Source organism: Chelonoidis abingdonii, chromosome 7, assembly GCF_003597395.2.
Source record: "Chelonoidis abingdonii isolate Lonesome George chromosome 7, CheloAbing_2.0, whole genome shotgun sequence".
Lineage (NCBI taxonomy): Eukaryota > Metazoa > Chordata > Testudines > Testudinidae > Chelonoidis > Chelonoidis abingdonii.
Window position 1 is genome coordinate 85714555 of NC_133775.1, and position 27733 is coordinate 85742287.

A 27733-nucleotide genomic window follows, 5' to 3' on the forward strand; every position below is an offset into this window, starting at 1 on the left:
TTTCAAGGCTTATTTTGTATTTGTACATTAAATATATGAAAATCATATTTAATATACATTATGAATCCATAAGATGGTAATTTTATATGTAAAAAGTATTAATTTGGCAATTACTCTCACCATACCATGTGAATTTGCTCTTTTTTAATCTACCTGTAAGAAAAGTTAAGGAGTTTACAAAAAAAAAAAAAAAATAAATATCAAAACAGTTTTCATCTTTATTTAAAGAAAAGTTAATCGTTGAACTGCTAGTCCAAATATATTTGTTATTCTTACTTTAACATAGAATGAAGCCTGCAGGCCTGAAGTTCTGTCTCCGGCAGGTGCGGGGCCACAGTTTCTCTCCAGCTTAAGCCATGGCCCCACACCTGCCAGGGACCAAGAACACCAGCGCCCATAGCCTGCAGCTCCAGAGTTCTGTCCCCAGCAGGGGTGGGGCTGCGGCTTCTCTCTGGCTTCAAAGACACACCCCTCCCCCCTCAAGTCATGTCAGAAGAAGTGTTGCAGATTTTGCTTATGGTATTTAATTAGAGAAGAAGTGGGCAACTTAACAAGACTAAGATTTAGGACTTCAGACCGATTCATTAAAACCATTTTTATTCAACAAAAAAAACCAACCTTACACATTTAACAGTATAACATTTTAACAAAGCACATGGATTGTCTTCCCATACTGCCAGTGTCTAAGACTTATAGAACATCTTCCATCCAATGAAGACTGGCTTCCTTGTGTTTCCATGTGTTGACTTTGTGCAAAGAGCTAGATAAAGTGAAGTGTTAACTGTATAAGAGCCCAGTGAGTTTAGCATTCATTAAAGGTCACTGACATACCTGGAAATGGAAGCCCATCAGGATGTAGGAACACAGGCAGGTCACAAATTCTCAGTCTGTCTGTGCCAATCCTTACCTGAGACTTCTACAGCAAGATGTTTTAAGTCACTGACCTCCAAGACTGTCAGTTAGAATGTCAAGTGTGGTTTAGGTGGCATGGACTCTCCCAGGAACTGGCAAGAGATCAACTTTGCAACCAGGATTTCACATCTATTCTGTGGTTTAGGGAGCAACAAGTGAAGCCAGCCAACATAGATGACTGGTCTCACAAGATGCTGCTTTCATCAGTAAGTACATGTGAACAAACCAGTGAAAGAGTTTAGCCTAATGTACAAGAATCATGTGCAGTCAACCCAAGTAAACACACTATTTCTTGAATTAAAATTAAATACTTGTTACTTTATTGAACTTGTTACCCATTATACTAAATGGCCATAGAGATGGACAGATTTTAAATCTGTTTTTGGTATTCTGTTCTCTTCAATTGAGACAGTTTAGACACACTAGGAAGCGACATGCCAAATATTTCCCTGGATCCCAGTGTGAAGCAGGCTTTGACCAGAGAACCTTTCCCGTGCACAGTCATCCATTGCCTGCTGGGTAATAAGTTATAAAGCTAGCATTGTTCTTTAAATATTTAAGAAAGCCTTTCCCTTAAGGGCTCTTACTAGACACCCATCATTGTGCAACCTTAATCCTTGATTTTATAATGTACATATGGTCCCTTGAATCTTCAATGCAGCATTTAGCTTTTCCCAGCAAGTTAACAGGATCATCTTGAAACCAACAGCAGGTCAGCACTTGTTCCTGTTGCCTGCAATAGAAAAGCTGCTGTGAGCTTCTTGTAAATGTTTTTACTACTGTAGATAAAATAATAACTCAAAGTTCACATATTACCCAAGACATTAATTACTGCTACTAAGTTATGGTTCTGCATTTCCCCATATGGAATGGGGAGTTTATATAATGTGAAGTCTTGTTTTGACCATATTTGAGGGATAATTGCAGGCAAGTGTGGACGCTTACACATGATCTGAACCATTGATACTGAGACCTCAGTGATTCAGGAACCCAATTAGTGATCAGTGTTACCCAAACAAGCCACAGTAGTGTGAATTCATTGTTTCATTTACTTTTTTTATTTTTATATACACACACAACAGAATAAATAAAATTCTTACAGCAAAATGACATTTTATCAACTACAATAGGTTAACATAGTAAAAGCATCCTGATTGGTTAATAATTAAATCAGGGTTTTAATATGTGCTGAAAGAGCCACAGGAGATCCATGCAAGCCTCATTTTGAGAATCACTCATCTGATTTAACACCCATACTTACCTTCTTTTAAAGGAGTTTTGGGAGCACCATTTTCCTTGCTATCATATTGAAAAGCTTTAGAAGAATCAAAGCGCCTGATGCCCTGAATTTCATTCAGTTGCTCCTGAAGCTCTTTCTGTGCTTGTTTTTCCTTAGCCACCTGAGCACGCAGTTTTGAAACCTCCTGAAGCAGGAAACAAAAACTTTAGTATAATTCTGAGGTCATCACATTATGAAGGAAGCAGTCATGAGTCAGTTAAGTTAAACTATGTTAACGAACACTAGTCAAGAGAAGTCTGTAAAAACTTAAAAAAGACAAAAGATTTTTGGATGGCTGGAAACTTTATTACTTACACCTGACTCAAGAGCATGGCGTTCTAGAAGTACTAAAAAGGTCTATGGGTGATGCTATGAGACACTAATATCCCCTGCTTTCTTTGCAAGGCTCTGGCCAGTGTGGCAATATGGAACTTGGGATCCATTTCCATTAGGTCTAGTAAGTGGTCAAGCTTAGAGATTTGTCCTCTCACAGCTATTACCTGGTTTGTCAAACATTAAACACTAGCCCAGATGTAGATGCCTGGAACTGAAGTGGCTCATTCCAACTCCAGGCTAGAGAGAATTGTCCCAGATTATTTTAGTGTTAAACTCGGAATAAGTTCAGATGTTTACTGTCAGCATCTAGGTAGTTTATCTTAAACTAGGGTGATGTTGCTTAGTGGTTGGACATGATATATGTGTTAGACATGTCAGTTGACAAACCTGTTTGAGCTGGGCATTCTCATCTTTCAGCTTCATAACATGTTTGATTTTCTGCCTCTGATTCTGATGGCCTAGTAGCTTAGCATATGCATCACTTAATTTGTTCAGCTCTTCCTGGGCTGCACCATGTTCATTCAGGAGAGCATTCTTCTCTGCCTCAAATGCATCTAGTTGTTGCTGTAAGAGAGGTTGAGTAGGAGATAAGGGAACATGAACTATCACTGCCTATTCCTTTATGAATAATACCTGTGCCTCCAACACTTCCATTAAGTTTAGGTCTAAGAGGAACAAGAAATTGCTGATAACCAGCTAATATCCCTTCCCCAAATTGGGACACTGGAAGTCATATGCAAGAGGGAGGGGGGCGGGGGGGGGGAGGGGATTAGTGGCATAGGGTATGTCTATACTACAGGATGATTCCGATTTTACATAAACTGGTTTTGTAAAACAGATTGTATAAAGTTGAGTGCACGCGGCCACACTAAGCACATTAATTTGGCAGTGTGCGTCCATGTACCGAGGCTAGCGTCGATTTCCAGAGCATTGCACTGTGGGTAGCTATCCATCCTGTAGCTATCCCACAGTTCTCACAGTCTCCTCCGCCCATTGGAATTCTGGGTTGAGATCCCAATGCAAAAAACAGTGTCGTGGGTGATTCTGGGTAAATGTCGTCACTCAATCCTTCTTCTGTGAAAGCAGCGGTAGACAATCATTTTGCGCCCTTTCCCTGGATTGCCCTGGCAGATGCCATAGCATGGCAACCATGGAGCCTGTTTTGCCTTGTCACTGTCACCGTCACCGTAAGTGTACTGGATGCTGCTGACAGACGCGATACTGCAGTGCTACACAGCAGCATTCATTTGCCTTTGCAAGGTAGCAGAATGGTTACCATTCCCTATGCCACCATACTGCCATTGTAAATTGGCGATGCAGAGAGGTTATGAATCATTTTACCATCTGTGCTGTCATGAGTGCTCTCTGGCTGGCCTCGTGAGGCAGTCAGGGTCCCTGACATGGCAACGAGGAATCGATCCCGGGCGTCATTCCCTTCTTTATGTTTGTCTAAATAAGAGACACTCTGCTAGAATTATGGGGCAAGAGTACTAGAAACCAGTGATCAGAGAGGAACCAGACAGCACAGCTGCCCTCCGTGTCTAGATCCTGCAGAATTATTAGCTGCCGGCCATTCAGGGGGTGCCCCGTCAACAACCACCCATTGCTCTCCTCCCCAAACCCTGTCCTGCGGGCTACCGTGGCGTGTCCTCTTTGTGGAAGCTTAATAAAGAAATGACCAGGAATTACAGAAAACAGTTTTAGTGAGATAAAATTGAGGGAGGTACGGCAGCCTCCAGCTGCTTTGATGTCCAGCAAGTACAAGAAACTTTTCTTTAGACATAGGGGTAGGAGGGCAGGAGTGCTGATGAGAGCTCAGCCTCCAGTTGCTACTGAGAGCTAGTACAGCTGTTTATACCATCTCTGGGAACGACCAGGCATCATTCCCATTTTTTACTCCAGGCACCCTCGGCCTGACCTCACCGAGGCCAACAGGCAGCTCATAGGCTGATGAAGATGATATCAGTCATATTGGCACCATCTGCACGGAAGGGATGCTGGTATTCACGCGTGCCAGCACCCCGTTTACCAGCAGCATGCAGTAAGACATAGGGTAGACTCTTGAAAAAAGGTGAGAAATGATTTCCCCCCCCCCCTCCTTGTCTTGGTTGTGGGGTGGTTGTACAATTAATGATCATATACCCTGAAACACCCGGAAATGATTTTGACTCTTCAGGGCATCAGGACTCAGCCAAGAAATGCAAATGCTTTTTTGGAGACTGCAGATAGTTGGAGTACATGCAGTACCCGTCCATCCACGAGCGTCCAGTTGATTCTTTGGCTTTCCATTACACGTTGTCACACAGCACTGTGCGAGGACTCTGTATCATTAGCTGGAGATTTTTTCAAAGCTTTGTCATTTCGTCTCTGTACGGAAGCTCTGATAGAAGCAGATTTGCTCCTCATACAGCGATCAGCTCCAGGTATCTCTGTACAGTCCATCGTTGGAGCTCTTTTTGGATTTGGGACTGCATTGCCACCTTGTGCTGATCAGAGCTCCACACGTGGGCCAAACAGGAAATGAAGAATCAAAGTTCATGAATGCTTTTCTGTCTACCTGGCCAGTTGCATCTGAGTTCAACTGCTTTCCAGAGCGGTCACAATGGTGCACTGTGGGATACTGCCCGGAGGCCAATACCGTCGAATTGCGGCCACACTAACCCTAATTCGACATGGCAATACCGATTTCAGCGCTAGTCCCCTCGTCGGGGAGGAGTACAGAAATCAGTTTAAAGATCTCTTTATATCGATATAAAGGGTTTCGTTGTGTGGACAGGTACAGGGTTAAATCGGTTTAATGCTGCTAAAATTTGGTTTAAATGCCTAGTGTAGACCAGGCCCTAGTAATATCTTCCAAGTTAACTATTAAGAGTTGGAGTTGAGTATTGACCCACTGGTAATGAATCTTAAGTCTGTAGATGCTGCTTAGCACAGAGACTAACCTGAAAAGGCTTAGTTTTGTTGTGCAAGTCTTCATAGAGAGCACGCCAGGTTTGTATCTCTTCTTCAAAGCCAGCTGCCACCTTTTCATCTATAGTTTTCCTGAACATAAAAACATACAAGTAGTTTTGGTTATAGTCTAGTCTTAGAAGTATTCCTATTACTAAACCAGTCAGATGTGGAGTCACCTTGATCTTTCAACTTCAAGCTGTTTCTTGAAGTCTTCAGTTTGCTCTTCCAGTTTTGTCTGAAGTTTAGTTATCTGTGCAATGCAGGATTCCTTCGTTCTCCTTATTTCTGCTTCTTTTAGCGCTAGCTTTGTCTGAGCATCTAGAAGCATCCTAGGGAAGAGAAAAGTTTAAAAAAAAAACATTGTTACTTCCTCATGAAATATTTGGAGAGAGTTTCAGATTTAATCAGCAGCAAGCAAGGCTTGCAGCATTCCAGCCACTATACTTATAGAAAGAATGGTTAGACTGAAATAGCAAGGTTTGCGCAGGCAGAGTTGCATAAGGAAGCCAACAGAGATAGAAAGGGGCTATCATCAGATTAAGCCTACAATATTTGTAATGTTTCAGTAGTTCAGGCAGTATCTCTTTCTGTGCAAGGAAAGCATCTGTAAAGCCTGTTGACCTGTCCAATGGAGGACTGTTTTCACACATTAAATTAATTCAAGGTATTGTGTCTTATTCCAGTAGTTGTCTGAGACAAAAGAGCTAAGGACAACTTGGTGTATCTATTAATGGATTACCCGCTCAAGCTACTTGCAGAAGGATACATCTCATGCCGACAGACCTGCAAAGCTAAACTAAATAGGTGTAATTGAACAGTTAATGTAAGTAGTAGAAGCTTTGACTCCTGAATGAGAAGAGCCACTTAATAAATCCAGCAGGAATTGCACACTTGTCTCCTTAAGCATTTCAAGGAGGTGTGAACTTGAAAAGTGTTTTAATTAAGCTATTTGTAAGATTCTAAACTGAAGAGTTAGTGACTCCTGTAAGTTATTTATCCAAGCTACAACTTCACTGTACACAGAGCTGGGGGAAAAAAAAATAAAAATAAAAAAAATATTCAGTTTGGATGTCAAGAGGCCAACTGCTCTTTTATAATCTTACCAAAGGCTTTTAAAATGCTATGTCATTCACTGGTAAGCCTTTGGTTTAATTACACATATCCTGTTGTAGTCAAATACTGGAGATAAAGGTTAAATAAAGTGAACTTGTGACAGCTTTCAAGACAGTTAAATAAACCACTGTAGTGTATCTTGAGGTCCTAGATTAAAGAGCAAGAAAAAGTTGGGTAGCCCAGATTAGTCACAAATATTTGACCTGGATGGACTTTAAGTCAGGCATCTTGAGGAATGAACCACAAAACTGCAGAATTAGAGCTGAGAGATTTAATCACACAAGGCATTTGGAGAAGCAGTAAGCAGGGGTAGAGAGAAGACTGAAGTTCCCTTTTCACTGTAGCCAACAGCAAGAAGCTTTTGGGTGACAAGCATTTACATACAATGAAATAGATTGATAGTCCATTACCCAAGTTATATGAGAGAGAGTCAGTCACTGGGAGACTAGGTATTGTAGCTAGCTATCCAACTGAATTGAGTCACCTCCTAACCTGCATTGCATATACTAGTGGATTTTGCACAACAACCTTTCAGTGCCCTGCAGCTGAAGGTCTATGCCTCCAACAATGAGAAACAGTTCATAACACTAGTTGTACTGGAGAAATATTCCATATGGTCTGGCCATAGGCATGTCAAAGGTGCCCCCCCAACCACTTTAAGGAATAATCAGATGGTCCATTACCTTGCATATTCCTCTTTTGCTTTGTCTTTGGCATGTTCCAGCTCCTGGAGTTGCTGTTGCATATCCTGGCCTACTTTTCTCAGCTCAGCTACTTTCTCCTGTAGAGAAGAATTGTCCAGTCGGAGACATGCCATTTCTTCAGTCATGGATCCCTTGTAACTAGAAGGGAAAATTTTTTAGCATCTGTTACTTAAATGCTAATCTTCATTTTGCAGTGTTCAGTCCTTTTGAAGACAGTAATAATCCACCATAAGTTTGATGCAAGTTTTATTTGAGATCCTGTCACAGAATCATAGTAATAGAGAGCCAGGTGCTTCAAGTGGTCTAGTTAATTCTGCCTCAGTATGAGGAAATATTTCAAGACCATCCATGAAAAGTATGTGTCTAATCTGTTATTAGAGACCTCCAATGACAGGGACTCCGCAGCCTTCTGTTTCCAGTGCTTAACTATCCTTATGTAGTTATAACTTTTTCCTGTTATCTAACCTAAATCTCCCTTGCTCTAGATTAAGCAGATTGGTTTCTTGTCCTAACATCAGTGGACTGGAGAACAATTAGTCGCTTTTTTCTTTATGACAGCCCTTAACATATGAGATTGTTTATCAGGTACTTTCTCAGCCTTCTCTTCTAGGCTAGAGATTTTAAAACAAAAAACCAAGACATGCACACACAAAAACCCCATATTTTTCCTAATAGGTCAGGTGTTTTAAATCTTTTATCATTTGTTGTGGTCCTCTCCTATTTGTCCACATATTTCCTAATGTGTAGTGCACAGAATTGGAAACAGACTCCAGCTAAGGTCTCATCAGCACCAAGTAGAGTGGGACAGTTCTCCCACATCTTACATACAAGACTGTGAATACATCCCAGAATGACATTACCCATTTTTGCAACAGCATCACATTGTTGCCTCTTAATTAGTTTGTGATTCACTATAGCCCCAAATCTTTTTCTGCAGTATTATTTCCTAGCTGGTTTCCCCCCCACCCCCCCCAATCTTTGTTGTGCATTGATTTTTCCTTTCCAAATGTAGTACTTTGCCCTTATCTTTATTGGATTGCATCTTGTTGAATTCAGAGCAATTCTCAATTTGTCAAGGTTGTTTTGAATTCTAATCTTGTCCTCCAAAGCGTCTGCAACCCCTCCCAGCGTGGTACCATCTGCAAGTTTTATAACCATACTCCAAGTCATTCATGGCACATCAAATATATTATACAAATACTTAGAGTGCTCAAATTATAAGCAGTGTCTACAATCCTGTTGAAATTGTACCAAAGCTTCAATTAGTACAGATGACCAAATAACACCTCTCTCCATTTCTGTCAGAAGTCACCAAGGGGTCAGACCTAACTCTCCGAATGCCCTTTTGCATAGCAAACAGTTACATAAAAATCAGATTTTAAAAAATGAGTAATTACAACAAAGAGGTTAGGAAAATACTGGCAGATAAGCAAAGTGGTTTTGCTATTTCTGTATCCTCTGCCAGTTTTGAGAGAGAGTTTAGAAGTACAAGATTACCAGTTCAGTTTTAAAATACTTTGCATCATCATGTGTAGTTTCCAGCAATTAAACCAACAGTATCCCTAAATCAGAGAACAGCCTGTGATCAGACATTTAACTCTCATAATATTCATCTGGATCTTGACAGAAAGTTAAGCTGCACTTGCCAATGCACACAGTCTTAATGTAGTTTTGGTTTCAGGAATGGAAGTATGATTTGGAAAGAGTGTTCCACTAACATTGATAGTGTTGGATTACAAGTGTATGGCACATATTACGTACACAAGAAGTTGAAAGATTTAAATGCTGACTCCACGGGTGCTCCAAGGCTAGAATATCCATGGGGGGGGCCGCGCAGGGGAAGAGAGAGAGGTAAAACCAGGTGCTCAGTACCCATCGGTCACCCACCAATCATTTGTTTGGCAGCAGGTAGGAGACACAGGGTGGGGGAGCATGTGGAGCACCTACCTGGAAAAAGGGAAAGTCTGAGCCTGTGAAATCCCACTCTATCTCCCTCTAGCAGCTAGAGTTAATTTGAATACCTTTCAAATTCAGCAACACTTTCTCCAAGTTTACGCAGTGTGTTGCTGTGCTCTTCTTGCAGCTGAACAATGGCTTTACTGTGTGTTTCATTGGTTCTCTCCAACTCAACATTCTTCCTGAAAATAGATTTTAATATTCCATTCTTTAGTCCAAATCTTGACATTGGTCTAGGACAAACAGCAGTGGTTGTACTGGCCATGACAGACTTGCTCTATCAGCTTCCTGTTACCTCTGATCCAATGAGTATATTTCTTTCCTCAATACCACTTTCAAGAGTCTGCCTAGCAGTTTTGATTTTACATTTTCTTTCCCCAGCGCTTTAAATTCAGTTGTGTCTGTAGGATGGATTTTTACCATGGAAGTAGAAGGAATTTAGTTCAATTAATCTCAACTCTGAGATTAAACTGTTTTTCTTCCCTGGTCCTCACAGCAGATCTCCTTGGGCTAGTTTAATTTCTCCAGAATCCCAAAGTCAATGTTATCCAGTTGGGCTAGAGATGTCTAGATTTTATCTTCATATGGAAGAGAAATAACTCTTCAGAGCTAGCAAGTCCAATAAGAGCTTAAATAGAGTACATTTGTGCACAGCATCTTGCTTTATGTACTTTTTCATTATCCTGAATCAGTAAACTGTCTAGCAGAGCAGTTCATAAATTACATCGATTAAATTCTGATATTAGACAGCCTAATGTTGGATACAAAAGTGAAAATAGAAAAGATGTTAAATCAATTCTACAAAGTTATTTTAAAAACACTGGTTGAACAACAGAAACACTTCAGTCCTTTAGTTGCTGAGCAACTTGGTGTCCTTATAACTAAGGCCTTACCAAATTTATGGTCCATTTTGGTCAATGTCAGAGTCATAGGATTTTACAAGTAGTAAATAGCTGAATCCATGAAATTTTAAATCTAAAATTTCAGTGTTGTAATTGTAGAGGTCCTGACCCAAAAAGGAGTTGTGGGAGGTGGTAGTGGGGCAGGGGAGGGGGGGGTACTGCTACCATCTACCCTTACTGCTGCAGGCAGCGGTGATGCCTTCAGAGCTGGCCAACAGGAGAGCAGTGGCTGTTGGTTGGGAAACTAGCTCTGAAGGGTGAGTTGCTGCCAGCAACAGCACAAACCTCTGCCTGCAGAGCTGGCCCCTCAGTCAGCAGCTACCACTCTCCAGCTGCCCAGCTCTGAAGGCAGCACAGAAGTAAGGGTGGCAATACCATGATTATCAACCCTTGTGACACCCTGCAACTCCCTTTTGGGTCAGGACACCAATTTGAGAAACGCTGGTATCCCCTGAATCTGTATAGTATAGGGTAAAAGCGTGCACATGCGCACACAAGATTTCACAGTCCATGACAGATTTTTCATGGCTGTGAATTTGGTAGGGCCCATATTTATAAACAGATAGGATTGAGTTGCTAAAATTAAGAGCTGCTTTTTGAAGATATTGGATTAGATCTAACTGCTATAGGAAAAAAAGAGCAGGTGGCCACAGGTCAGTTTAGTCCTGTGTATTCTAGCTGAGAATTTTTTTTAACTGAACCTGGGATTGCCATTTGTATTTCCAAATTCATTAAAAGCAACAGTTAGTTACTCTTTTCACAAACCCTTTCAGCTTTGCTTCCATCTGTGCTAGCTCTTCAGCTCTGGTCTTGTTCTCTTGTTCCAAGTGCTTTACCAACTTATCAGCCTTTTCTTCCTTAATATGCAGTTTATCTAACTCATCCATTGCTTCTTCTAGTTCTTCCTCCAAAAGGAGCCTCTCATTTGTCATCTCTTCTTGAAACTCTAGCAGTTTTTGATGTATGGAAGTGGAAAGTTCCTGCAGGTACAGACAGCAGAAATACATAACTATTAGTACAAAGGAGTTTTGAGTATACACAGTAAATCTTAATTTTCATGAAGAGTAAGGGCTTATCTACATTAGGTTGACTAGCTAATAGTCAGTCTACTATAGCTATGCCACTCAGTTTTCTCTGTGTAAACAAGCCCTTATTTATCATCAATACATCCACAATGGGTTTGATCTAAACCAGAGCAAGAATTCAACATTTGCTAAGAGTACATCAAATCCATATTTTGCTTACCTTCTCTTGTTGCAGCTGAGAATAGATCTCCTCCTGTTTCTGCTGAAGTTTTTGGTGTTCTTGCTCCTCTAGGAGGAGTCTCTTTTTCAAGCTTTCTATTTCAGCATTCATATTTTGCTCTTTTTCTCTGTTCTCAGTTAAGAGTTTCTCTATAGAAGAGAAAGATGCCAGTATAAGAACGCTTTGAGGACAGAATGATTAAGAGCTTTGCCCTACAGTATACTGTGGTGCTCTTGCTCTCTCTTTTTTAAAGCAGACTTTCCCACAACTTGGTGAGCTGCTGAGTTTATCATATGAACATTCTTGGATCCTAGGTGACAAGGGATCCTAGGTGACAAGAGCAATCATTAAGAGGCTCTCTCTCTCTCAGCATTAAAGAAAATGGGGGAGGAGGAAGCACGACTGTCTCCCAGAACAACTGCTGGGATTATAGAGGGGTGTGCAGAAATGAGTCACTTAGTGGAGTCTAGAGCCAGAAGATACTATGGTATGCAGCACTGAATTGTGACAATGCAATGCTGCACTGCTGCCTGGAGAACAGCTCACACCTCAGTCACTATATCAGAATAGTGAACTAGAACCAAGTGTGATTTTTCAAGTGGAATCATACTTACTCTGGAAATTCCAGAATGTAAACTAACTGGTTCAGACAGCTCCCCATTCCCACCTCTGCCACCCCTCCATCTGCTGCTGGGTGAAGTTTTTAGTACTGGTTAGTAGCCTTACTTCTGACTATAATCTGGGCTAATAATAGGTAAAGAAGCAGCTCAGTATAACGACATACCACAGTTTTGACTTGGGACACGCTAACCTACATTTCAACAGAATCATGTTACATAAGGTCTAAATGAAATCAGTTTGGACATGAGTCCAGAGACTCATCCCACAGGCTTTAACAATTACCTTTTTCTTGTTCAAGCAACTGACACCTTTCATTAAGCTCTTTGATTAGTTTAGATTGTTCTTCCTCTTTTGTTGTAAAAAAATCTTTCAAGGCCATGATGTCCTGGTCCTTTTGTGCCAGTATCTTCTCCATATGGAGAAGATCTAGTTTGTACTTCTCTATCTGTTCTGCAGCTCCACTAAGGGGGAAAAAAAATCCAGATACCTGTCAGCATTACATTTTGCTTAACTTTACATTTGTTGTCGTCACAATTTGTACCAACATAATCCTGTGTTATACTGAGGTCCCAAGTATCTAAACAGGACTTGGGAAAGATTCATATCTAGATGAAAGAGCTCAGGGCAAGATCTATATTAATGTGCAATGATGGAGATCAGGTCTTTATAGTTCACCTTCAACGCAGCTTCCACTTTGAGAGTTCACTAAGACACAGATCATTCCTCCTATGGAAAAAATATTCATGAAGAATCCTATGAAGTTCTCTCCATTGAGTGCCCCCTGCCGCCCCCCCCCCCCCAACTCCAGCCAATTGGACTGGTTGGGGGCTTACCCCTTCTCCAGAGACACGTGGAAACCAGTCTCAGATGTATGCAGGAACTGCACAGATCCAAAGTTACAATGTCTGATTCACTGCATGAAGATACAAGGCTCTGCTTAAGGGTCCCTCCATCTCTCTAACAGTACGTCTTTGCATCTCTCTCCACCGTTTTAAGGGGCAGGGTGGATCCCCAACAAAGAAAGTGCTACAGAATGTACTGCAGCCCAATTCCACACCAGTTGTGCACATGCCTTCTCTATATTGGGATCTGCAATACACGTAGTTGTCCTATTGATCTTGGAAGGCATCTGTATTGCACCATCTGTATACACAGCCAGTAAAGCACTGTCGTGGCAGCACTTTAAAATGGCTGTGCAGTTGCGCTATAATAAAAACTCCTGCAAGGGGAATAGCTCCCAATGCTGTAGCACTGTTTACACTGCCACTTTACAGCACTGAAATTTGCACTGCTTGCAGGAGGGGAGGGAAGTATTTTTCCACTCCCCTGAGCGAAGAAAGTTTCAGCACTGTAAGTGGCAGTGTAGACAAGGCCTAAGAAGGAAAAATCCAGCATAAAAACTGTGCATAAGTAGTGTTGACCAGACATTTTGTATATGGAAGTATCTTTCTATGCCACTATGGAGAGGTGAAGCCTTGCTCAATTACCAAGAGTCAAGCTAGTTTGAAGGTTTTAAATCTAAGAAATGGACTAGAGATTCCCTCTCTCCCATATAAAGGAAAGAAAGTTATAATACTGATGTTTGTACAATTCAAATTAGAAATACCACTAAAAGCTTGATCAATCCCCTACAACTGAAGCTTAAGTGACACTTGATTTGTCAAAATCTGAAATGGAAACTTGTTACCTGAGTTCTGTAATATATTCCAAGAGTTTCTCCGTGTCAGACTTTTCTTCAACCATGTCTCTCTCAGTAGCAGTTCTAAAAATAAGAAATTTAGATGCTGCACTTAAAATGACAGTTCTAAAACCAGATACTCAAGAAGAGCTGCACAGAGCCAGAGGTTAATAAGTAGCTGCCTGAAGACAGCTAACAGAAATTCTGCATTCATGTGCTAGTATTAAGGCATCTAATCATGAACCAGAATACACCTAGACGACAAGTAATTCAGTACCACACAATATGAAATTAAGACAAGTTTCTTCATGAATCTGTTAAGAGTTGCATTTCAGTATATTTTGCATTGTCAGTTTCAAATACTGAATGTTCAGCCATTCACATGCATGTGGGAAGCAACAAACTTTAAGGAGAGCTCATGCTAACTCACAGAATAAATTAAGTCACTCTTCCATACCTAGCCTAGGGGCTCTCTGTCCTACAGTCTGGGAAGGAGGTGGCATGAGATCCTGCCCAGTCAGTAACTGCTACTTCTGGTAGCAGTGAGAAGATGGTATTAGGGATCTGAAAAAAAAATCAAGTAGATTTTTCTGCCTACCTATGATCTTCATGATTAGGGACATCAGTTGGGAAATGCTACATCTAGCTGCCAGTTGTACAAACATGCTAATGTCTCCCATGACCAATTCCATTCCCCAGGAACTGTTAGCTCTAAGTTTACCAGCAGAATCATTACCACTAGTTTCATGAATTTTACTTTTATTATCAAACTCAAAGTGCAATGTCAGCTCAGGCATTTGACTCCTGAGACATTGAAAAGACTACAAAACATTTTCATGTAATGAGGATTCCATTCTACTTCACACATGTTTGAGCACAGGGTGGTATGGGCAGTGGCATAGCCAGGTGGAGGGAACGGGGAGCAGTAAAAGAAAGTGCTGCAATGGATGGCGCGTTTACTCACCCAGCGGCGTTCTGGGTCTTCAGTGGTGAACCCTTCACTCACTCCGGATTTCTTTGGCAGCACTGAAGGTCCCACTGCCAAAATGCCTCCGAAGACCAGGAGTGAGTGAAAGTCCCACCGCCAAAGACCCAGAGCGCCGCCGGGTAAGTAAAATAAAAACAGTGCTTTTTTTTTTTAAAAAAAATCGCTCCCCCTGGGTGAGTACAAAGACACCAGGAAATTGACAAGGCGCCACTTGTGCTCAGTGGGGGAAGCAGTCGCTTCCCCCCCCTCCCCCACCGCTCCCCTAGCTATGCTACTGGGTATGGGTCACACTTGAGATCCATTGTGAAATGTGCAGTGATGTAGAAAAGCAGTGGCCTGCACAGTGAAGTGAAGTACACTGGCTGTTGATTGGCTTCAGGGTAGAATTTGAGGAGATGGATGGGGCCTGCCTCTATAATATATAAAGGTTGCAAATCAAGTGCCTCAGCTTGAGGTGGTGTAAGAAAGAGTTGGCTTCTAGAAAGACATTCTCCACAATGGGTATTAGAGCAAGTTGGAGAGGAATAGCTAGACCTTCAGGTCAAAAATTCTCACAACACCCTTGTGAGGGAGACAATTGTTGTTCCCCATTTTGTAGAATGGAGGCATAACCTTCACTGAAGAGTCTACGTCTGAGCGAGGAACTGAATCCAGCTAGCTTGAGTCCTAGTCCAGTGCTTTAATCCTCTAAACTATCCTTATCATATTATACAAGCTAGTTCACCTGAACAATATTAATGTTGGTCAACTGGTTACCTACAGTACACCAATAGCTTGAGTTGATACAAAATAAAATTGAAACCTTGCAGGATAAAATACCTTCTTTCTGCTGTGGAATGGAAGTTACCCAAGGTTGACAGATTTCTATTCTAGTCACAACTGCAATATTAGAGGAGCTATTTTGTCTTGCTACAAAATAGACACTAAGGGGCAGTGTCCTATACAAGGCACCTCTTACAATCCTATACAACAGGGCCTAAACCTGATTTACAGATCACTTTCTATTAGTTTTCTGCTACACCAGATTCCAATCCACTGGCAAGCTCCTGTCAACTCCCCGTTTTCAGTACTTTTCTTCTCCTTAGCATCTGCTGACACTCATTTAATTTGCCATATGTTACAGTTAAGTATAAGCAACGAGAGTTGGAAATTTATACCAGAGGTAATTCCTCTGTTACTTACAGTTTTTCTTCCAGCTGTGCTACTTTTCCTTTGGAATGCACTAGATTCCTCTGGACTGCCTGCAGCTTCATTTCCATGTCTTCTTGTTTAGCAAGGACATTCTTTAAAGAGGAAAAAAAACAAACAAAAAAAAAACGAACAAAAGGTAGTTAATAGCTATAGACTTTTTACAAGCATAAAATATAGCCAACAAGTTATATTCCTATTAGACATTGTGACAGGCTTATTTATCCAGGAAAGTTTGCCACCATAAATCAGAGTTTACTATTGGCACAGCCCAGTGCAGTTGGAGTCAAATTATGACTTTGGAATTCAAGATGAATATGAAGTGAGAAAGTATATCAGGAAGCTATATTTATGGTAGTGATTTTTACAGAATTAAATGATGCTATTTTGTTTGCTTTCTAGAGGCAGTGGGGTCTAAACACATACTTGGATTATGATGCTGTATGATTGAAGATGACCATTTGTATTGCTGTTATACAATTGCAACATCTTATACAAAGTGTATCATGTAAAGTGTCAATGGAAAAAGTTTGAATTTGTCAGCTATGATTATCCTGGTTAAATCTATGCATCATTGTATCTGATGTTACAAACATTGGATATAGATCTGTATCTCAAACATGTATTGTATGCCTGGGTGACACCTCAGAGCTAGATTTATATCAGGGCTAGCCAACTCTGTGTTGGTGGCCCATTAAGGACACTCCACTCTCACAATGGGCCATTGAAGAGGCAGGCTTTTCTTGTGGATGCAGGGGTAGGCAAACTCTTTGGCCCGAGGGCCATATCTTGGAATAAAAATTGTATGACGGGCCATGAATGCTCACAAAATTGAGGTTGGCATGCAGGGGTGTGGGGTGGCCTGTGGTTGCGGCTGCAGCCAGAAGTGAGGAGTTCATGATGTGGGATGGGGCTCTGGGGATGAGGGGTTTGGGGTGCAGGAAGGTGCTCTGTGACCAAGGGGGGCGTTCAGAGGTTGGGAGGGGAAATGGCTCCAGTTGAGGCTGCAGGCTCTGGGGTAGAGCCAGGGATGAGAGGTGCTCTGGTTGGAGATTGAGGGGTTTGGAGGGCAGGAGGAGGGAGAGAGAAAAATCAGGGCTGGGGCAGGGGATTTGGGTATGGGGGAGGCTCAGGGGTGCAGGCTCCAGGCACTGCTTAACTCAAACAGCTCCCGGAAGCAGCGGCATGTCCCTTCTCCAGCTCCTACAAAGAGGCACAGCCAGGTAGCTCTGCACACTGCCCTGTCTGCAGGGAACACCCATGTAGCTCCCATTGGCCATGGTTCCTGACCAATGGGAGCTGTGGGGGTGGCACTCGGACCAGGGACAGCATGCAAAGCCAAGCCCCCTGGCTTGCCCTACGCACAGGAGCTAGAGGAGGGCCATGGTGCTGCTTCCGGGAGCTGCAAGGAGCAGCCCCTGACCCTGCTCCCCAGCTGGAGTAGGGCAAGACCCAGACCCCGCTCCCCAGAGGAAGCTTGAGAACTGGATTAAAAATGGCTGGCAGGAGGCATCTGGCCTGCAGTTTGCCGACCCCTGTGTGGATGCCTCAGACAGCCAGGAGCCAATGCCAATCCCTGTGATTTTGCAAACCATATAAGGACATGTGATGAAGAGGTGCTCCTCCCCCAACCCGAGAGCTGCTGCAGCAGGAAGAGGCTCCCCCCACTATCTCAGGTACTGCTATGGAAAGAGAGCTGGAGGGTGTGTGCGCGCGCGCATGCGCGCTCTTCCTGCCATAGCCCAGGGCAACCTGCACTCCCAACCCCTCATCCCCAGCCCTACTCCAGAGCCCACACCCTGAGCCGGAGCCCTCCCCGCCTGCACCCTAATCCTTTGTCCCAGTCCTGAGCCCCTCATCCCTAGCCCCACCCCAGAGCCTGCACTCCAACCCTCTGCCCCACCCTTGCCACATGAATTTTGTTATGTGCACCAATATGGAGGTGCTGTGTCACATCTCCTCCATATCGGTGCACATAACAAAATTCATTCTACACATGCATGGGAAAAATTAGAGGGAACACTGCCAGAGCCATCTCCATTTTGCCTCATTCCTGCTCCAGTTCCCTGGATTATGGGTTTACAACTAAAATGAGTATTCTTAGTTATGGACTGAGGCCCTTCCAATCTTTTGGAAGCCTACAGTCTATTCCATCACTGTTATGATCCTGATCTGTGAACGCTGAAAGTCACTTGTATGTATATGATTCTTTAGCCATTCAATAACTCTTCTTAATAAAAATCGTCAGCCAATCTTTAGTAAGCTGACAGTTTTATATGTGGGTAAGATCTGAGATACTTACACATTGACCTGGGGTCTGATCCTTTGGGATTAGCAGAACCTCGTATATAATGAATTGCGTTTTTCCAGTAACCTCTCACTATACTAGACTTGTTTGTCTGGCCATTTAGGGAACTGTGATAAAAATCTGTCTGTGGATTGGTCCTGCTTTGAGCAGGGAGTTGGACTAGATGACCTCCTGAGTGCCCTTCCAACCCTGATATTCTGATTCTATGGATAAGAACCAATGACTGGAATGCCTAAGAGGAACTGTGTTTGGCTTCTTGGTAGCCAGTGCAGTGCTACGGAAGTTCTTTTGATACTGATCTGGAGAATATCTGCCTTGTCTCTTGCAGTCTCTCTCAGTGTGGTCCATCCCAGGCACATGGATATTGTGACATCAAAGGATTTCTAGAAGCCTAATTATCTGGGTTCTGGCTCTTGTCTCTGCTGTAGACTTGCAGTGCAAACTTGAAATCATTTGAGCCCTTTGGCTCACTTCCCATTTAACAGTGGAAAAGCTACTTCTGACAGTGAAGTTGGAAGAACCCATTATTTGCAAGTTGATTTGTCATTAAAGGCATTTCAATTGCAAGCTACCATGTAGAAATGCTAGTACCCTGCTTCTAATTCTGGAACAGATCCAAGTTCTTGTCATTGAGCAATTTCAGTACAGTAACTTACCTTACTCTTTGTCTCCATCTTGTTCCTGAGTTTCATTAACTCCATGCATAGACTGCTCATTTTTTTCTGTGTGCCATCTTCAGAAAACTTGGAGACAAAAAACAAACTTTCTGGTTAACACAGGATTAGCCCTACACAGAAGAGCAGTTCACATTCACTTAAGGGCATTCCCTGACCCTTATTAATTCCCTCCCTCCCTTCCCCCACTTAATCCTGTCTCCAAAAGATATCTGCATTTCTTACTGATTTAGGGGGAAAGAGTACTTGTAAACTGACTTTGAATAAACTGCAGAGTGCACAAGCCAAGGCAAATGTACATTAAAAGGCATATTTGTGACTTTATATTCTTAAATTATAAAGTTCTACAGTATCTACCACTGAAGTGTTGCAGTGTAGCTTGAGAGAAGTGTTGTAAAAGTTTTACTTTATTTACCTGAATCAGTTTTACGTATTTAACACGGTATAATAGGTCCCATTGCTGGTGAGGGCAGGAACCTGAAGGGATGAAGCTAGAGCCCTAGAAACATACTATACTGAAAATGTTCCTACACAAGTCACTAATCTTCACTGAAAGTTTACTATTTGCCTATGCATAAATTCTAGTTGCGCCTTAGGATTAACAGCAGATTTCAACTTGCCACATGTCAAGTCTAACAAATTTGATCAGAAGAACTCAGCAACACAAGTACACACTTGATATGGGACTTTATTCTGAGGGTAGGATGCGCCTCAATTGTTTAGGTCAAGATAATCAAAGCTAGTAGGTAAAATCCTGGCCTCACTGAAGTCAGTGGCAAAGTTTCCATAGACTCCAATGGAGACATAATTTCACCCATTATCTTTAATCTTCTTCCACCTTTTTCACCTAAGAGCTCTTTGTCAGTGTCCTCCAAAGCAAAGCTTTCCTTGCACAGCATCTTGCTAGTTTAGCAGGAAATTTACCTCTCTTATGCACTATCTTGGTACAGCCCACATTAGGTATAAGATGAGGATGTTTTGCAGACAGTAACACCAAGCATCACTGTCTACCCCGTAGTATTACTTCAACTTTGTTATAACATAGTTTGATCCAAAATTACAGTGAGCAAGTGGGAAAGACAACAGTGCAATTAAAGTTTAAGTTGCCATATAATTTACAAGTACAGCCTAGTACTCTATTGACACAAGCCTGAGCATTAGCCCTACTGGTCAACCTACCAACCCCAATCTAAGGGATCAGGTCCAGTCTTTTCTTAACTGTAGAAGACTAAAAACCATTAACTTTGTTGCTTGTGAACAAGCTTGAGGATGTCACCTGCATAGAAAGTGACAAAAACCATAGCAAGTCACTGCTAACTTGATTACGTGGATCCAGGTCCAGATAAATACCTTTGATTTTAGAAATTCATTAGTTCTTGTTAATTCAAGAAGCTGTTTTTCCAGGGAAGCAACATTCGCTGAGAGTGATGTTTTCTCCCTGACTGCTGCAGTTAGTTTTGCTTCAGACTTCATGAAATCCTCCTCTAGAGCCCGGAGTCTTCTATCCTGCTCTCCACGTTCTCTCACTAATGCACGAATCTAGAGGAAACAAGTTGTTTGAATATTTATTACACTTCTCTAATTTCTAAAAAACCAAAAAACCAAGTTCAGTTTGAGTGATGTCCATTGTTCTCCTGTGAAGACAGATTATCCTTCGTTATAACAACTTTTAACTGTTAGAAAAAGGGAAAGGACATTGTGAGTGTTACTAGAGAAGATCTTTACCCATCATTAAGCTTAGTGGCTTTTGTATCCTTAGCATTTCATCTGGCTACTTTGCCCTATTCAGTTTATTTCAACCAGGGTGCAAGTCAAAATAATCTCCTGGTTTCTCTAATTTGCCATCTGGGCAAAACTAGCCTTCTGGATTGAGGGGTGGAAAGACACTTATGTCAACACCACACCCTTAACATCTGATAGATTTTTACATGAAGCCAAAATATACAGTTTTAGTGGTGAAAGAGAGAAGTTTAACATCCACACACTTGAAGTTTGTATCTTAATTCCAAAGCTACAGCTTCAGCAGGTGATTACATAGAACAATATCCCACCATTTGACGAGAAAAAGCAGTTTCTCTCATATTCATTTTGAGATTTTTGCCCCAGAATTTATTGCCAGCCTAGAAGATTCAGATGAATTCATTGATGGAATGAGCTAAGATATTATGAGCATGTTATAAGAACCTTTACAGAACAGGCAACACTTAAATCAAAGTGTCAAGATTTTGTACCACTGACAAACCCAGTAATTAGTACATAGTTATTTTGATAAAGTTTTGCTTTGGTCATTTTACAGACCTATTCATAAGCTTAATCAATGTGTCAGGTTACATATTTGTTAGCTAGCAATTTTAATTCCTTCCACGTGAAGCCAATAGTGGTCACTTTTTTTTAATAAAGCCAAAAAGAAATCTGTTCATACCTCTTTCTCAAGCATCTTTTGTTTTTTCAGCTCTTTCATGATGGTTGTATCCTTTAGATAGGAGAAAAAGCATGTAAGGGTTACATATTCTCATACCCGAGAGCACAAAAACTAAGTACTAACAGGTATTCAGTTAAGGTTGATTACTTCATTGCAGGGTTTCTTGAAAATTACTGACAAAATAAACTGCCACTATGAGAACCATGATATCGGGCTATTTGAACTAGTGTGCTAATCATAAGAATTTTATATTGATTTACATAATATAATACTGAAAACCTGACACTGAAGTTGTGTTAGCAAGACTTCCTACCACTTCACAAACACTTACAAAAAAACCTATAGGCTAGTAAGTTAATTTAAAAAACTAACAAACCCCACAACCCACCATTGAACCCCCTCTTCCCTCAAAACTACAAAATATTTAATTGACTTTCACACACTAAATGGTTCAACTTCTTCTCTTCTGCTTTTCACTTTATTCTATAGGAAAGGCAGCAGAGGCTCAATAGCTACTTAGCTCCCCTCTCTCTCTCCCCCCTCTCCCAGACTCTAAACAGAAAGAGCAGCACTTGAACTGTCTACTCCTTACCTCTCCCTTCTCAGGAAGAAGCCATCACCTCTCCAGCCACAGGCAGAGTTTCTATTGACCCTGAACAAGTGGATTATTCCAGGTCTGGCTAAGCTACATTCCATTTAAAAGAAAAGAAAGGACTTTTCTTAGTCCCTACAGGATGGGCTTTGAAAGAAACCCAATTATCCTATCAAACGATTCAAAATTTGGAGAATGCATTGTTTTAAACACCCAAATTCAGAGTAGACTAAAACTATAGGTTTGCCAAGAATTAACAGTATGAATATAGCTATACCAGAGACAAAAAGTCTTACTGTTGATCCCAGAGATTTAAGTCTTCTTGCAGTTTTGGGCAAGCAGTCATTCATTTCACTATTCAAATTCTGTTGATTTTCCATTTCCCCTGTGGAGACAAAGTTTCACCATATTAAAGGGTCAAGATTGAGTGACTGTTTTTGTGGAAAGACTACATTTGATAGAGTCTTGATCTTTGTTAGAATGCCCACCCAAATCTGAAGGTTTGATAAAAATATGACTGTTCTATACCTGGTACTGTACAAGAGTTAGATGGACACCATCTATTCAGTTTCCATTGAATTTACCATCCATCCTGAGATATACCCTCAGGAAATGAAATATTGCCACTTTACAGCTTACTGTAGCTCCTCAATTGCAGTGTGGAGGAGAAACTGACTATGTAGGTAGGTGGATGGAATGCACGAAGTGAAAAAAAGTCCCTAATGTTTCAATGAAAATAATGCAGTATTACTGGAGGAGGGAAATTCAGATAAGCATACTTTTCAAATTGCTGGAAGCCTTTTAAAATAGAAGCAGGTGGATAATGAACCAAACATGAAGCAAAAGCAAAGTACAGACCATAATCTCAAGCATTGAGAAAGCAAACCGAAGTAGCAGCGTATCAGCACCAAGGCCATGTTTACACTACAGCGGCACAAGAGATACAGCTGTGCTGATGGAAGAAGTTCTCTGTGTATGTAGTTAATCCACCTCTTCAAGAGGTGGAAGCTAGGTCAACAGAAAAATTATTCTGCATCTACACAGGATTAGATTGATCTTATTATGATGCTTAGGATGCAAAATTTTTCAGCAGCCCTGAACAATGCAGCTAGGTTGATCTAATTTTTAAGTATAGACCAGATGATAGTTTCAGCATCACAAGCCCTTTGAAACTTTGTAATTGCACGTTTGTCAAGCTGTAGGACTACTTACCTTTCTGCTTTCTAAAGCGTTGGGATTTGTCAAAAGACATAGGTCCCTTCAATGCCTCTGAAGATTTGACTTCATAGGACCCCGGTGATGGGGCATAAGCTAGAAATGGGGGAAATGAGATGTTCAGCACAGGAGAGAACACTAGTTATGAGAATCTGAAAGAGGAGAGAGTTATATTTATGGATTGATTGCCACCAGGCAGTTCAGACCTATACCACATTTCCCAGTTTTTAATCTGCACAAGAGATATCCAAATAAAAGCACAGAAGACAGACAGACATTGCTTGTCCAAGCATTCTGCAGATCATACCAGCAGTAAAGTTATGCCCATAGCAGAGCATTCTTACCTGTTTGTGTATGGAACACCACCATAAACTAGATTTGTGGTCTATACTCAATACCGCAGAAAGACTTAAAAATTAGTGCATTAAAGTCTATTCTAGTAGTTATTGGAAACCCATGAGCAATTAGAAGACAATCTTGTTCCTTTAAGACTGGATCAGCCCTATTTCAGCACTTTGAATGGCACAAACTTTTAAAAGGTAGTCTCTTCCACTTTAATAGGGAGGCTCATTTGAGCTCTGCCATTTTTCCAACTGCATAATTTTAAAATACTGCTTGCAAAAAACTGTCTTTGAAGGGAAACTGGAAAGATAGGAGAACACACTGGCATGGATTCATCATTGCTCTTACACTTACAGCTGGCAATACCCTGTCCTTGGTGGTCTCAGAATATGGCAAGCTACTTCAAGCGAGTCTGTCAACTTGTTTCAGTTTCCAAGGCTGATTTACTGACACTGAGGTCGGGGATTGACTAGATATGAACTGCCACCCTCTGACCTCTCCAAGTATATGTTGGTGGGACTGTATATAGATGCAGTCCATCACTAATACCTATTAGGAGAGACAGTTCTTAGATAGTCAGTTTCTTAAAGCTCTGTATTAAACTGTCACCAGTTAGGATTTTGTGGATATAATCTTTGGTTTTTTATATCTTGTATTAAAGCTTTAACAAACAATCTAACTAGGTGCCCCTTTATTAGTGAGGTGGTGGCCTGTATCTGTAGTTCCATTTCAAGAAGAAATGAGATTCTACACTAAGAAGAAGATTGGACAGTTAGTGACCTTTGGTTGAATGGAAAAATTGTAGTCAGTGTAACAACACATTACTGCTTCATGACATCAAGTACTAAAAAGCAGAGATGGAGGGAGTGCTGTCCTTGGATGGGGTATGATCTAAAAAACAAGTTCTTAAATTATTTCAATAGTTTGGACCACCTTCTCAACCATGTTATAACATTTCTGACAACTGTAACAGCTGCCTACAGGAGATGGTGGCTTTTTTTAAAGCTGCCAAAATGCTCTTCCACCATGTGACTTGGCAGCTGATTCAAGGAACATAGTTTGGGAACCACAGATATACATGAAGCACACATGGAGTATCTTGACACTGAAAAAGGATGCAGCTGAGTTGGTGGAAACATCAGAATAAAGTTTTCACAAGATGCTAGTGCCACTGTAGAACTCTATGAATCCTACACACAAGGCTAGTTGTATCAGCCAGTTAGAGGAATACTCAGGTTATGTCCTAAAATTTTGGTTTTATTAGTCTGTTTCATAGAGATTAAGGCCAGAAGGGACCATAGATCATCTGTCTAACCTCTTGTTTATCTCAAGACATAACATTTCAGATACCCTTATACTAAGTCTAATGACTTTAGTTAGACCAAAGCAAGTTAGTCCTCAGGAGACAAAACAGTTGTGTGCCACATGGAGAACAAGAGAGACAGATACACTAATGCCTGGAAATTGATTAGGAGAGGCATGCTCAGATGATCCCAGCTGCCAATCCATGCTCTGAAGTGCAGAGGAAGCCATCTAGACCAAAACATTCCTACCTACCTGACTTGGGAGAAGATTCTTTCTTGACTGATCTCCTGATCAGTTAGACCCTGAGCATATGAGCAAGACATACCAGCCAGGCATCTAAGAATTCTCTGTATTGTCTCAGAGTACCAGTTTACTCTGGCCACAGAACACTGGACAAATCGATGATGCCTCAGGGGAAAGGGAAAAAAAAAAAAAAAAAAGCGCACACCACACACAACAAGCACCACACACACACACACACCACTAAAACGCCCTGTTGCCAGTTATACAGTTGGGAAAAATTTTCTCCTGATCCCTGCAGACAACTGTCTGAAGCATGAGAGTTGATTAGTAGAGCTACAAGTGTTAGGAGCCTACTGAGGACAAGGGAAGAAATCCTGTTTTCGCCATGAGGTGGATGAAAAGGGATTCACAGATTTAGATTTCAAGGCCAAGAAAGGACCATTAAGGCCATTCAGCAATGCCGCCTCCGCCACCCCTCCCAACATACAAGCCATAGAACAGTGGTCCCCAACCTTTTTGTGGCCAGTAGCACATTCATGATTCAGAAGAGAGTGTGGCAGGCGCCAACAATTACTCACATACAGGGCCGGCTCCAGACACCAGTAGAGCAAGCACATGCCTGGGGCAGCACACTGTCAATTCTGCAGAGTCAGAACGTTTTGGGGGTTTTTTTGGTGCCAGTTTTGGGCAGTGCAGAGAGAAGCCAGGAGGCAGCACTCTGTCCCCTGCAGGCGCAAGGCTGTGGCTTCTCTCCAGCTTAAGCAGCAGACCCGTGCCTGCCAGGGACAGAGAACACCGGCGTCCTCATCCTGCAGCCCCAGAGTTCTCTGTCCCCAATAGGCATAGGGCCGTGGCTTCTCCCCTCTGCTGGGCACTAGGCAGGCACACAAATGCCCTAGTGGGCACCATGTTGGGGACCACTGCCATAGAATTTATCCCAGAAACAAGATTTAAAGCATATGTTTAGAAAGATCACAAGCAAAGCTCAATAGAAGAAGCATCTTTTCAGAGTTTCACAAATGTCTGGAAGCCACAGACAAGGAAGATGAAGCTTTTGGTGCATCAAGTGACAGTGACCCACAGAATATTTACAGTGCAACTACAGAAGTCCCTGTCAAGCATGGTTGTGACATACAAGGCTTTAGAGCTGTACTCCAGCTCCACGCAAAAACCTGCAGCTCCACTGCTCCGCGCTCCAGCTCCAGGCTCCACTCCAAAGCCCTGGTGACATACTCCTCTATCTGAGTACTCTGTACCAGGCATAAATAGGCCATTTATATTCTAGTGAAGACAACAGAGCAGCCCTAGAAAGTTGAGCAGTTAGGCCAGGTTCCAATGCATGCAATTTCATCGCTCACAGTCTACAGAGGATGTGGGTAAGGAGGTGCCCCTTAATCCATAAGCATGAGCTTGCTACCTTATTGAAATAAGTCTGATGGTATTTGTGGTGACAAAAATTCAAGTCTGTCCACATATTTACACCAGCAACACCATCACAGGACCTAACCAGATCAGCCTCAACATCTCTGATTCATTCACCTGCACGTCCACTAATGTAATACACACCATCATATGCCAGCAATGCCCCTCTGCTATATACATGGGCCAATCCCTGCATAAAAGGATAAGTGAACACAAGTCACATATTAGGAATAGCAATATACAAAAACCTGCAGAACACTTCAACCTCCCTGGACACACAACAGTAGATTTAAAGGTAGCCATCCTGCAGCAAAAAAACTTCAGGACCAGACTCCAAAGAGAAAAACTGCTGAACTTCGGTTCATTTGCAAGTTTGACACCATCAGCTCAGGATTAAACAAAGACTGTGACTGGCTAGCCAACTACAAAAGCAATTTCTCTTCCCTTGGTGTTCACACCTCAACTGCGAGAAGAGGGCCTCATCTTCCCTCGTTGAGCTAACCTTGTTATCTCTAGACTAATTCTTGCCTGCATATATTTATACCTGCCTCTGGAAATTTTCACCACACGCGTCTGACAAAGTGGGTCTTCACCCATGAAAGCTCATGCTCCAAAACATCTGTTAGTCTATAAGGTATCACAGAACTCTTTGTCACTTTTTACAGATCCAGACAAACACGGCTACCCCTCTGATACTTGAGAATAGCATTGTTGACCTGAGACCCCTTTGAACAGACGCTTGAGCATGCACACAGTCAGAACAACCTTTGATCAAGGGCTAGAGGCCATGGACAGCTGCCCGCCTGGATGCGTAGTACCCCATTTCTTCCAGCGCTGCACCAAGACCAGCCTTCAGGAGTTAGCAGTAGGCTAGTTAATCAAGGCACAAAGGGAGGCAAGCCTGGGAGCCTACGGGCGCCTCAAAGACGAGAGAAACCTTAACTCAGCATCACTCAGCCGGCTGCTATGACCGGTGAGCACCAGCCCAGCCAAGCAGCTGTACCAGGGCCTAAGGGGAGGCTTCAAGGACATCATCAAGGCCAGTCGCCCGGCCCCCCAATCGCCTCCCCTGCAAGGCCACAGAGCACTCTTAACCCTCCAGCTCTCACGAGGGCTGTACGGACGCTCCCCCGCAAGAGCCACTAAACGCCCAGGGCTAGCGACAGCACGGCCAGGTCCGCCCTCAAGCTACCCAGGGCGCGGGCCCCACGCACACTCACCAGTGGCCTCGTTAAAGCGCTTGAGGGGGGCCTTGGGGAAGGCCATGGCTGCACAGCGCTCAGCCCCAATAACCACTCACGCTTGCCAGGATCAGCTTCAGATTCAAGCTCCCAAC

General features: G+C 42.2%; 1 protein-coding gene across 1 annotated transcript; it reads right to left on the reverse strand.

Annotated features, from left to right (window-relative positions):
• Nucleotides 1–1561: 1561 nt before the first annotated feature.
• Nucleotides 1562–27718, reverse strand: HMMR (hyaluronan mediated motility receptor). The gene is made up of 18 exons (XM_032776039.2): nt 27618–27718; nt 23083–23181; nt 22167–22255; nt 21279–21329; nt 20207–20395; nt 18839–18925; nt 15869–15969; nt 13708–13782; nt 12303–12481; nt 11400–11548; nt 10920–11134; nt 9318–9434; nt 7276–7434; nt 5656–5808; nt 5470–5569; nt 2915–3091; nt 2174–2336; nt 1562–1645 (listed from the first exon to the last, which is right to left on the reverse strand). Exons 1-18 carry the CDS (start codon nt 27661–27663, stop codon nt 1626–1628), a joined length of 2169 nt encoding a protein of 722 aa, XP_032631930.1. The 5' UTR covers nt 27664–27718; the 3' UTR covers nt 1562–1625.
• Between the last annotated feature and the right edge of the window lie 15 nt (nt 27719–27733).

Excerpts from the sequence above, each read along its gene's own strand:
- HMMR (XM_032776039.2), bottom strand. The coding sequence starts at position 27,663 with ATGGCCTTCCCCAAGGCCCCCCTCAAGCGCTTTAACGAGGCCACTG. Across the intron at positions 18,926-20,206 it reads ATGAATTTCTAAAATCAAAG|TTTTCTGAAGATGGCACACA; the intron begins GTATTTATCTGG and ends TTTGTCTCCAAG. Across the intron at positions 12,482-13,707 it reads GAATATATTACAGAACTCAG|TGGAGCTGCAGAACAGATAG; the intron begins GTAACAAGTTTC and ends TTTCCCCCTTAG.